The sequence below is a fragment of the Ursus americanus genome, chromosome X (assembly GCF_024610735.1).
Source record: "Ursus americanus isolate L20-20 chromosome X, mUrsAme1.1.p, whole genome shotgun sequence".
In the NCBI taxonomy this organism is placed as follows: Eukaryota; Metazoa; Chordata; class Mammalia; order Carnivora; family Ursidae; genus Ursus; species Ursus americanus.
Window position 1 is genome coordinate 29,439,622 of NC_142164.1, and position 12,119 is coordinate 29,451,740.

At 49.6% G+C, this 12,119-nt stretch overlaps 1 protein-coding gene across 6 annotated transcripts in view; it reads left to right on the top strand.

Moving 5' to 3' along the window:
• Window positions 1-12,119, top strand: part of SEPTIN6 (septin 6) — a 63,376-nt gene that overhangs the window by 18,873 nt on the left and 32,384 nt on the right. For all 6 annotated transcript variants that reach the window (XM_045787454.2, XM_045787453.2, XM_045787455.2 and 3 more), the window contains exon 3: window positions 4,770-4,965. In XM_045787454.2, the coding sequence (XP_045643410.2) occupies window positions 4,770-4,965 (196 nt within the window). The remainder of the gene's footprint in view (window positions 1-4,769; window positions 4,966-12,119) is intronic.

Here is a 12,119-nt window from a genome sequence, read left to right on the forward strand (position 1 = left end):
TGAGTGGGAGAAATAGTAAACGCTTGTCCTTGTTCCCACCCAGGCACAGGACAGCTATAACCGCTTTGGCGTGCACCTGCTGGGGTGAGATGACTCAACTGCCCCAGACCCTTCAAGAGGGGAGGGGTAGGAAGGAGATCCTCTGCCCCAAAGAGTCACCCCCTCTCTTTCTTTCCACACCTACCAAGTCCCAGGAAATCGCCCTAGTAGCCCCCCTCTTGGCGCTGCGGGTTTGCTCAGTGGAGGCCCCCAGCTGGACTGGGATCCTTTCATTCCCCATCCCTGATCCAAACAAGCCGGCAGCCTTCGAATCCTGCTCTCTTGTCTGTTCTCACAACCCTGTCATTGCTCAGAGAACCCACAATTTGGGCCAAGGTCACGAGTGGTTGAGATGGGCTCTCAGGCTGCAATCTCAGCCCAGCCATGGGGCTAGGTGCTGGCACCGGCTTGGCCAAGGGTCCGTAGCTTGCCTGCTGAAGGTGATCTTTTCTCTCGCAGGACTTTCGGTGGCCGTTCCTTCATGCTGACCGCCTGTGCGTAACTATCAGGTTTACTCCCGTAATGACTGTTCTCAAACGAGTCTGTTTGGGCAGAGACTATGTTCCCCCAAAGGATTTTCTTTTCTTTTCTCGTAAGGCATGTTAAGTGTAACAGAGACCTAAGACGTTTTGATCACAGCATTTTTTATCCGGGTGCTGGGCTGCTGACCGTAGAGGTCCAAGCCCCAGCAGGGTGAGTACCCTCCAGCCTGATGGAGGTGTGTGCCTGTGCGCACAGTGCACGGTGGGATTGAGAGAGAGAAGGTTTATGAATCCAGAGCCTAATTCATATGTAAGGGTACCGATAAATGGCACCCACAGTTATTATTTTTAGAGGGCTAGGCACATGGGTGTGGGCATATCATGACTCCTCTCGAACAGATTTTCTATGTTGACAATAATTACTGAGGGGGGTGATGTTGCCCTTTCCCTCCCCAGCCCCCCCACCCCCGACAAAAACCATAGGCTAATCGCTTAGCTCTGGAAATTGCAAAGATCCCTCGATCCTAGATCTAGTGCAGGAGGCCTCCGAGGAGCCCCTGGAGCCAGCAGGACAAACGTCCCGGGGCCCGTGGCTCTGCACGGCTGGGAAGGAGCTCCGGAGAGATGCTGCGCTCTGAATGTGCCGGCCACAGTAATGCCTGTGAGGAGCGCAGAGCGTCATAACGATAATATTTACTTTGAAGCTGCTCAGGATTCCAGGCTCAACTGGGCCGTGTTGAACTTGGAATAAGACACTTAGGAGAAGCAGATCTGCAAGAGGGTGGGGGAGCCGGCTCCAGCACACCCCTGTGGGCCAGGCTTCGGCAAGGTCAGGAAGGAGCCGAGGGCAAGGTTAGAGAGCCAGCCATGACCTTGTCTCTGTCGATAGGCTCCCTGGAGTTCCTGGAGTGTTTCCTTTTGAACACCTTTTGAACTCGGGAGACGTCTCTCTTGGTGGCTTCCCACGTTTCGGAGCTGGCAGAGACCTTGGCTTCAGGGACCGCGAGCTCCCTGCGGACAGGGATGGGGGCTGTCCTGTTCCCTGTTGTATCTTTAGTCCCTAAAATTGCACGTGGCTCCGACTAGAGGCCCTGCGAACATTTGTCGAAGGCCCAAGTGGCAAGTGGGACACACTGGGGCATACTGGTTATACGTCTGGGCGCCAGTGTCTGACTCAGGGCCCGCTCTGCTACGGATTCCTTTGCGACCCTAGACCAGTTCCTTCGTCCACAGGTTACAGATGAGGAAGGTAAGGTGCAGAGAGACCAGGGAGTGCGGCGAATTCACCCAGCTGGCAAGTAGCTTGGCTGACCCTTCCGTTACTGAAGGACAAATAATAGTACCTACCTCCTAGGTCTATTGTGGGGAACAGGGGAGCTACTGGCACAGCCGTGCCTGGCACATCGTGGCTGCTCCAGAAGCCATCGCTATTATTATGAGTCCAGCCTGTTCGTTTTCTGAGGAAAGAGACCGGGGCCCAGCGAGGGGACCGCTTCTGGCCGGGCATCACCTGGCTGGGCCTCTGCGTCCGCCCTCCCCCACCCCCGCTTGCAAGGACTTAATGACACAAGGTGCCAGAAGATTCGGGCGTTTGCAGCAGATGAGGAAAAAGGCTGAGTAGTGAGGTCAACAGTGGATTATCCCAGGGAGTGTAGTTTGAAAAAGCGTATTTCACATTACACGTTTTAAATAGAAATGCTATTTAAAAAACCGGGTGTTTCCAGCATCTTTTCTCCATTAAACAAAGCGAGATGGAATCCTCTGGGCCGGTGGTGACGACCTGAAAAGGGTTAAGAAATCCTGCTGTCTGTCCGAGGAGGGAGGAGGGGAGAGAAATTGACCCCTGGGGACTCCCCAGGTTTCCTGCTGGAATCTGCCAAGTCCCCACCTTCCTGCAGGGGTGTGGAGTCCCCGATGCTGGGCCCAGGGCAGCGTGGGAGGGGGCTGCATCCTCCGCTCAGGCTGGGCCCGTGCCAACCATGAAGAGGAGCCCCTGCAGCCCGCAGGCTCCACACTGATGGCAGAGTGGGACGGGAGCCCTCCACAGCCACGGGACTAGCTCGCTTGCTTCTCTGCCCTCTTCTCATGTTGCATGTGTCATAATTCCCGGGACACCCGCGGGTTCTTTTCTTCCACTCATCATTGGGCATCTAATTTCCACAGCCCTTTGGTGTTGGCAGGCATTCTCGTGGTCATTTGGCCTGCCGCTCCTCCCTGCTGCCCTGCCCTGCCCTGCCTGGCCGGTCTGCATTCCTCCGGCCGGCAAACACAGCAGCCTGGCCCCAGGCCTCTGTGTGCACCTGGGCTAGGCCCTCTGGGGAGTACGGGAAGATGCCCCATCCCTGGCTCTCTGAGGATCCTGGGGATCAGGGGCCCAGGAGCCAGCTCTGGATGCTGGGGAGACAGGGCTCAGCATTCTAGGAGCTGCGGGGTGTTCAGCCAAGAGCTCACGGAAGGGGGGAGGTGGGGATGTCCATGGAAGGTTCATCAGGCACACACAAAGATGGGCTCGAATGGTGCTGGAATCTCCGCTCCCAGAGGGAAGGTGAGTTAGGGGTGAGGGACCCACCCCCCGTGTTCCCACCTCAGAGGGGCTGGTCCCCTGTGCAACTGAGCTGCACCCCCCCTTGGGCGGGGAGGGGGTGCTACATTCCGTTGCTTGGCCAAGTCTGTCACTTCCCACTGCAAAGGCCCCACCTCACCAAATTTTTCTTGAGACCCAAATACTTCCTGTTCCTTTAGGGAGGGGGAAAAGTTGGGGGGGCCTCTTCTGGGAGAATCTTTGCTGCTAATAGGTATAGCAGACCTTGGCTGGAAACATGATCTGTGTGAGGGACCATTTCCCTGCACCCTGGCAATCCGGCACGTTCGTCAGACCTGGCCATGAACGTTGGCTGGGGGGCTGGGGAGCCAGGCTGAGTTGAATGTTCTTCTTGTTCTCTCGCTCACCAGTCTCAACACACACAGAAAGCTCTCATTGGAGACAGAGATTGGAAAAAGCACCTCCTGTTTTCGTCGCTCATTATTCAGGATAAAAGGCAGCGAGATGCAAAGCTAGACACACCCAGAGGGCGGAAGGGGAGGGGGTCATTTGCATTTACACGTTGTACGTCTCCTGCCGGAGAGCTGAAGAGCCGGGTGGTCTAGGTATTCAAAAGGCAATCTGGGGGTGATTAGCTACTGAATCCTTTATTCCTGGCATTCCTGAATCGCTTGGTGGGGGGCGGGGTGGAAGCCCAAATACGGTTTGGATCTCTGGAGATGACAAGCCTCTGTAGCGCCCAGCCCAGCTTGTGGCCTCCTGTCACGTTCCTGCCCAACTCCCAGGCCACCAATTCTCCTCCAATGTCTTCTTTCCCTGAAGAGACCCCTTGGCTCCTGGCAGTGGCTTGACCTCCCTCGGGTCTCCCAGGAATGACCTCCAAAAAACCTTCACCGGTCTCCACAGGCTTTCCCCCACTCCTCTCCCTGGTGTGAAAGTCAAGACTTGGAATTCCAATGGTTTAATTTATTAGTATCCCGCAGGCTGTTAGTTAAACAAACAAATGACTGGTTTGTTTGAAATTTAAGGAGAAGAAGAATCTGTGGCCTGCTAACTTCCCTCCCCATTAGCTAAAAATGGCCTCCCCACTGGGAGACACATCCGGGCATGTGCAGAGCACGGTCTGGGCCTGGCGGGGAGGAGAGGTGGCGATGAAAAGGAGAGGATATTTATTTGACAAGGGACCTCTGTCCCTTTCTTTTAAAATCGAAAACAGCCCTTTAATTTTTATTACAAAAGCTATGCATGTTCCACGTAGAAAACTTGGAAAATACACAGAAGCCTGAAGAGAGAAATGAACACCGCACATCACCCCCACCACGCAGTGCTAGCCCTCTGGGTAAGAGTATATTGTGTGTCCTTCTGGACTTTTTCCAGGCGTAACTGCTACCTCTCTAGCACTGCCTGTAACAGACGTTCTTTTTCTGACGATAAAAGCCATGCATCCTCAACCTTCAAATGACACAAAAATAGGAAGACTAAGAGGAAAATTACCCCAGTTCCACTTCCTGAGACGCTACTGTTGAGACGTTGATGCAGTTCCTTTCAGTCTCTCTCACTTACCTGAGTGCCAACAGTCTATCTAGTTTTATCCGCTCTTATTGTGTACGGGCTCCCACGCCAATGAACATACGTCCAAACCATGATGGGGGATGGCTGCACGGCCGTGGCATGAACGGACCATAATTTCCTCTTTTGTTTTTCAGGAGAGACAGGTTTGGGCAAGTCTACCCTCATGGACACCCTGTTCAACACCAAGTTTGAGGGGGAGCCGGCCACCCACACACAGCCAGGTGTCCAGCTCCGGTCCAATACCTATGACCTCCAAGAGAGCAACGTGGGGCTGAAGCTGACCATTGTCAGCACGGTGGGCTTTGGGGACCAGATCAACAAGGAGGACAGGTAAGGAAGGCAATGGGGCCCGGAGGCTGGTGGGAGGAGCTCACCACAGGGTCCTGCCTGGACGTCCTCCCAAAATGGCGCGTGCAGGCCGCAGACACCTCAGGGCTCCGCCTCCGCCCAGGGTCCCAGTTCCCACCAACCATTCCACTCCACGCGCTCTGCCAAAAGAAAGGCGTCTTTCCAGTGTGCGTGGGCGAGGTCTCCGTTCCATGTGGCAGACATGTATTGAGCTCCTTCCTGCCTTGTGCCAGGCGCTGCTATGCCCTGACAATCTAAAAAGGAATGACTTTGTCTCTGCCCTTGAGGCACTCACCGGGGAGACCGGTTTTGAACAAATAAGCTCCATCGAGTGTGATGTGCTTCGGAAAGGACGGGGTACGAAGAGGTGAAGGACAAGTAACAATGAGCACCTAAAGGAGAGGACAGTCAGTTCCATGTGGGGAGGTCAGGGAGGCCTTCACAGAGGAAGTGCCTCCTGAGTGGGCCCTTGAGGGATGAACTCTTTTGCCGGCCAGACAAGGCAACGGAGGGAAGGGCAGCCCAGGCTGGGGGAGCGCTTGTACAAAGGCAAAGAGGTGTAGAAGATGATGGCAGATTCTAGGGATCTGTCGAGTGCAGAAGCGGATTGACTGCGAGCTGATGAAGCTAAAGCTGCCAAGGTCCTGTAACTAATTATTAGTCATAATGTTGTGCTGTCTTTCTGGAGGGCCCTTCTCATTGCATAAGCTTAAGGTCCCACAGTACCCGTGTCTGCCCCTGGGCTGCTGCTTGGCGTGAGTGAGGGGAAGGTAGGCGGAGATGAGCCTGAAGAGGGAAGCAGGAGTCAGATCAGGGGGGCATTTCTAGAATGTGCAGACACGGAGCCATTGAGAGGTTTTATGAAGTAGAATGAGATAGTCTCAGGGCACCTGCGTGGCTCAGTCAGTTAAGTGTCTGCTTTCGGCTCAGGTCGTGATCTCGGGGTCCAGCGATCAAGCCCCGCGTTGGGCTCCCTCCCCGCTCAGTGGGGAGTCTGCTTCTCCCTCTCCCTCTGCTCTTCTCCACCGCTTGTGCTCTCTTTCTCTTTCAAATAAATAAATAAAATCTTAAAAAAAAAAGAATGGGATAGTCTGACTGGCCTTGAAGTAGGTTCTTTGGAAGGGTAGGGGGAGCAGGAAGCCCCGTTAAGAGACTATTGGACCAATTAGGTCGAGGCCAGAGGTAACACAGGTGCTGAGATGGGAAAGAGGAGGTAGGTTTGGTAAATATCGAGTAGGTAGAATCAACAGGACTCTAGACAGAGACTTGGTGTGGGGTCGTGAAGGCAAAAGAAGAATCTAGAAAGAGGCCCAGACTTCTGGCTTTGGAGAGTGGACAAATGGTGGTGGCATTCGGTAGGAAAACTCATATAAGAGAATCACGTTCTAAAAGAACCAGCTGTGTTTTGGACCTGTTGAGGTTGAGCTGTCCGTGGACTACCGAGACCCCTGATGACCTTCGGTGGCAGGCAGCTGAATACACAGGGGTTAGAGGTCGGCAGAGGGTCTGCGCTGGAAATAGCGATTTGGATTATCGAGGTATAGGTGCTATGTTCCAACCGCAGACCCACGTAAGATCACCCGGGCATCGGAGTGCGGGGTGGTGAGCACGGGGCTACAGACAAAAACCTTAGGATGTTAAGTCAGCAGATGGAGCAAATGACACATTCTGGAAAAAGAATGAACAGGAATATGCAGAGAGGTAGGAGGAGAGACTGCAGGGGGTGAGAATGGAGTGTGAGTGAGGGGTGGGGCGGCTCAGACACCGGGATGTGTTGAGGGCTGGGGTCAGGGAGGGGGTCAGGCACCATCCGCATTTAACTAGACGTCACGTGGTTATCACAATGCCCATCTCAGAAAAGGCCATTCATCATTTTAGGCAGTGTCTGCCCATCCTTTGAGGATTCTCTTGCTTCTTAGCTGAACTGGATCCCCAATTCTCCTATTTCTCCCTTGAAGTTCCAACAGCCGTACATTTAGCTTCTTAATAATTGAACTGAACTTTGTTTTTCATTTGAAATTCTAGACGGATACCTCTGCTTTTTATCGCTTTGCGTATTATGCTAATTGTGCTTGGTTGAGAATAAATTGGACCCTGGGGAAAGGGGATGGGTATTTGGGGTCATCTCAGCTGCAGACGGCTCAGGATCTTTTCAATTAAATTTCTCACATTTCTCGGCAACATACATTTAACATATCTGACATTGGAAACGGCTTTGGTAATGACGGTTTGAGAGGACTGAGCTGATACGGCCCCTTAGAGGCTAATCTACTTCCATTACTTTGGTAATATTCTTATTGTTTTTCCTGATTATAAACATGATGCGTACTAATACAAAATCAAATAATACAAACTCAAGTAAGTAGAAATGAAAAGCCTCTCAGAAACTGGGCTGGAGAGCAGGGCTGGGGCAAGCCCCAGGGATTCGTAATAAAAAGCAGTGTTTTCTCCGTACTGATGGGATCATTTGGGCATAGATACGTGTCAGTATAGCCGCACTGAGGCAGAGCGCCAGAATGCGAGCCTTCACCCACGGTGCGTGGTCTTCTAAGAAGAGCAGTGATTAAGGCCAGACCCTGGGGAAAGCCACTTGTTTAAAAGAGGCAGGAGCATGGGGCGCCTGGCTGGCTCTGTTGGTGAAGCATCTGTCTTTGGCTCAGGTCTTGATCCCGGGGTCATGTTCCCCACCCCCCTTCTGCCTGACTCCCTGCTCAGCAGGGAGCCTACCTCTCCCTCTCCCTCTGCCCCTCCCTTTGGTTGTGCTCTCTCTCTCTCTCTGTCAAATAAATGGATACAATCTTTAAAAAAAAAAAAGGTGCTGGAGCAAAAGGAACTCAAGAGGGAGACTGAGGACAGGCTGGAAAGAGGTGTGATTGGGAACTTAGGCTTTGGTCTCAGACCGACCTGGGTTCAGATCGCATCTTGCCACTGATTAACCCAGCGATGTGAGACAAGGGTTTTGTGCCGCTCTCAGCCTATTGATAACTAACGCTGTGGCTGGTCCGACCCTTGTGGTCCTTAGGATTGCAAGATGCTCTCAGCAGTAAACATCAGGGAACTTGGAGACCAGAAAGGTTTATTATTCACAGGTCCTGGAAAGCACAGGGCACAGCTGGGACTACACAGTGAGGTCGCAGGGGAGAGAGAGCAGGCGTGAGTCTGGGGTTCTGCTTTTTTTGAGATGGAGGGTTTAGGTCTAGGATTTGGTAGGCTTGCTCTAGAGGGGAGAATTTATTTATTTATTTATTTATTGTTTTTTATTTATTCACTTGAGAGACAGCGCGTGAGAGAGAGAGCACACAAGCCGGGGGAGGGGGAGGGTAGAGGAAGAGGGAGAAGCAGACTCCCCACTGAGCAGGGAGCCTGACATGGTGCTCCATCCCGGGATCCCACGATCATGACCTGAGCCAAACGCAGACGCCCAACCGACTGAGCCACCCAGGCACCCCTAGATGGGTGAATTTAAAACATAAGAAGGAGAATTTAGAGCAGCCGAAGAGAAAAAAACAAGTGGCCCAAACGGTCCCTTAGGGAAGTCAACCAAGATTTCTGAAACAAAGGAGCCCCTCGGGGGCGGTGGGAGGATGGAGGGCTGACTCTTTACCTTTAGGTGGCTGGCAGTGTGTTTATTCGAGATAGTCAGTTGTCTTTGAAGTGGATGCCTCGGCCATCAAACTTAAATCAGGCACTTGCATGGCAAAAAAGGAAAACCAACTCTCAGAACTTGCATTGTAAGACACTTAAATTCTCTATGGCTCAGTTTTCTCACCTATAAAGTGGGGATGATGATAATACTAATATCTACCCTAGAGGATTGTGGTGAGGCATACTTGACATTTCTGGTATATGAAATGCTTCAACAGTGCCAGGCACAGGGGCACCTGCGTGGCTCAGTCGGTGAAGCGTCTGCTTTTGGCTCAGGTCATGATCCCAGGCTCCTGGGATCGGCCTGGGTCAGGCTCCTTGCTCCACAGGGAGCCTGCTTCTCCCTCTCCCTCTGCTGCTCCCCGCCACTCATTCTCTCTCTCTCTCTCAAATAAATAAATAAATTCTTAAAAAAAAAAAAAACACTGCCTGGCACAGAGTAACTAACGAACAGAAGATACTGTTATGATGATGACTTTTATTGGTAGAAGAGTCAAGGGAGAGTTGTGCTGTGTAGCATAACGGAGGCAATGATAAATGGACCTGAAAAATATCCGTTGGGTGTGGCAACATGAAGGTCATGAATACACCAAGGAATAATAATTCCAGGGAAGCTGTGGGTGGAAGCTAACTTGCCATGAGTGAATGGAAGGTAAGTAAGTAAAGGCATCAGAATAACAAAAAGAGCAACAGGACAGAGAAGTGAGACCAAGATCAAGTTCGTGTTTACACGGGAATTTGGCATATGTAAGTCAGCAGGGAAAGAATGGACTGTTCAAGAAACTGTGCTGGGAAAATAGGCCATCCATTAGGAAAAAATAAAATGAGACCGTCCCACACAAACACTAGTCACAAAAATAGATTCCAGATGGATTAAAAACAAATTCTAAAAATATAAGGAGAAAATATAGGAGAATGTTTTTATAGCTTTAGGGGTAGAGAAGGTTTTTCTAATCGTGACACAAAAATCCCAAAGCCATATAAGAAAAGATTGACAGATTTAAACTTATTAAAATAAAAAGAAAACCTTTTGCAAACTGAAAGATGCTCTTAACAAAAGTAAAGAAACTACAAATAGAAGATATTTGCAACCTATATTACAAACAAAGGATTTTTCTAAATTGTAAAGAGAGCTTCTACAGTTCAATGAGAAATAAACAGGTAATTGACAGAAGGGGGGAAAATGGAAATTGACAACTAACATACCAACAGATGTTCATCTAATGTCACCAGTGATTAGGGAAGTGCAAAAGGAAAAATGGAATACTTTTTATCCATCAGATTTGCAAAAATAAAAGATAAAAGTACAGTGGCTGCTAACATCGGCTAATTTCATTCATGTTTCTGGCAATGTAAATGGGTACAGATGTTTTAGAGGGCAGATCTGGTGGGACCTATTAAAATTCTTAATGTGAACACCTTATGATCCAGCAGTTCCACTTTTAGGAATACAGCCGAGAGAAACAATTGCACAAGTTCATGAAAAACATACAGAAAGGATGTTCACTGCAACACTGGATATGGAATAAAAAAATTTTTTAAACAGCTGAAATTTCCACCAATAGAGCAACACAATGAGCTATGGTGCAACCGTACCATGCAATAAATACATTTGGCAGTTTAAAAGAATGCAGATCTGTGTGCACTCACGTGGGTGTGTTATTAAGTGAAAAGAAGGGTTGCAGAATGATACACAGATCATGATGCCATTTGCATAAATCCACCCTTCCCAATGAAACACCAAACACCCCTCCATATAAATACATAGAAAAAGACCTTCAAGGTGAACCAACAAACTGAAAATAGTAGTTACCTCTGAGGAGGGGAGCATAAGTACACGTATGGGTTATGCAATTAAGAATAAATTTTAAAAAAGAATGAAGTCTTAAAAAAGGAAGCAGATAAAGTGGGTGTAGACCGCTCATTTAAAAAGCTTTCCTGAACTGGGAAAAAGAGATAAGGCAGTGTGTAGAGGGAGGGAAAGAGGTCAGGAGCGACTTTTTTTTTTAAGTTTATTTGTTTTTTGTAGTAATCTCTACACCCAACGTGGGGCTCGAGCTCATGACCCCGAGATCAAGAGTCGCATGCTCTTTGGACTGAGCCAGCTAGGCACCCCCAGGGGTGATGTTTTTGAGGCTGAGAGAGAGGATGAGGGCTTGAACAGGAGCAGAAGCTTCTAGGACAGAGAGGAGGAGGCAGGTATAAGAGAAAGAATCCACGACATCCAGTAGCCAAATTGGCGTGGGGGATCTAGTTCAGTTGATAACATTATACTAAATGCCAACTTTGTGCCTGATACGGTGTGAGGTGCCAGGAATACTAAGAAATAAGGAAGCTGTAGTTTAATGGAAGGGACTAATACGGAGCATACAAATTCTACGTAATGTAGTGAGTACCATAACAAAGGCACATGGAGAGAACTGTGGGGAAAAGAAAACGTAGCAATTGGCAGAGCCCGGTGGGAGTGTAAGGTGGAAACGAGGTGGTCAGGAATGACTGAGCTAAGTCTTGAAATCTTGCAGGATGCGCCCAAGTTAGCCAACCGGCATACTGTGAGTATTCAGTACCTATTTGCTGAATGAATGAAATACACGTTGATGGCAAAAATAAAATTTAAAAAATACCTCTAAGGTTTATATCTTTCAAGACCAAACATATCCATTGAATGTGTTAACGAGGATGCCGATGAGAGTAGAAAACAGTCTACGATGTGTTAGGAGTGAATGAGAATGAATGAATGAATGAATAGATTATTTTTTCCAAAATATCTCCATTTATCCATTAAATATTTATTGAACTTCTGTTATATGCCAGGCTCTGTGGTAGGTGCAGAAGACAAACTCTATTCCTAAGGGAAGAAAAGACCTAGGGCAGTGGTTGGGGAGAATGCATGGTTGAGGGGGATTGAGTTGAGGAAGGATCTTTCTTTTGAGATGAGGGGAGACTTCAGCATGTTTATAGGTTGAGGAAGAGTCAGTAGGGGGCGAGGAGCTGATAGCTGAAGCAAGATTCTCAAAGAGCCTGAAAGGAATGAGAGAGAGTTCACAAAGGGTGATGATAGAAGGAGGTTGGGAAGGACTGATTGAGTTTTAGAGAGGAGGGAGTGAGGCAGGAAGTTGAACCGGTGTGAGGCTAGTGGCCCCAATTTTGTTGGTAATGTAGGAGGTAAGACCATCTCATGAGAGTGAAGATATCACGAGTAAGTTCTGGAGCTTGAGGAAAGTAGTGAAAGTTTGGAATGGTCAATGAAGGCAATGGGAAGGGAGCCAGTCAAGGTCAAGTAAGGGGATTGTCCTGCTCTATCTGAGGTTGGAGGCAATGGTTTTGGGTGCCAAGACTTCTGTGATGGCCTCTAGCTAACTTCAACAGCAGTGGTGTGGGGAGCAGAGGGCAGACCCTGAAATGTATTCATCACACAATTTGCTGGGCCGGGAGGGTGGAAGGCAAGGGCATGGTGGAGATGAAAGTGTTGATAAAAGAGTGGTTCAGGT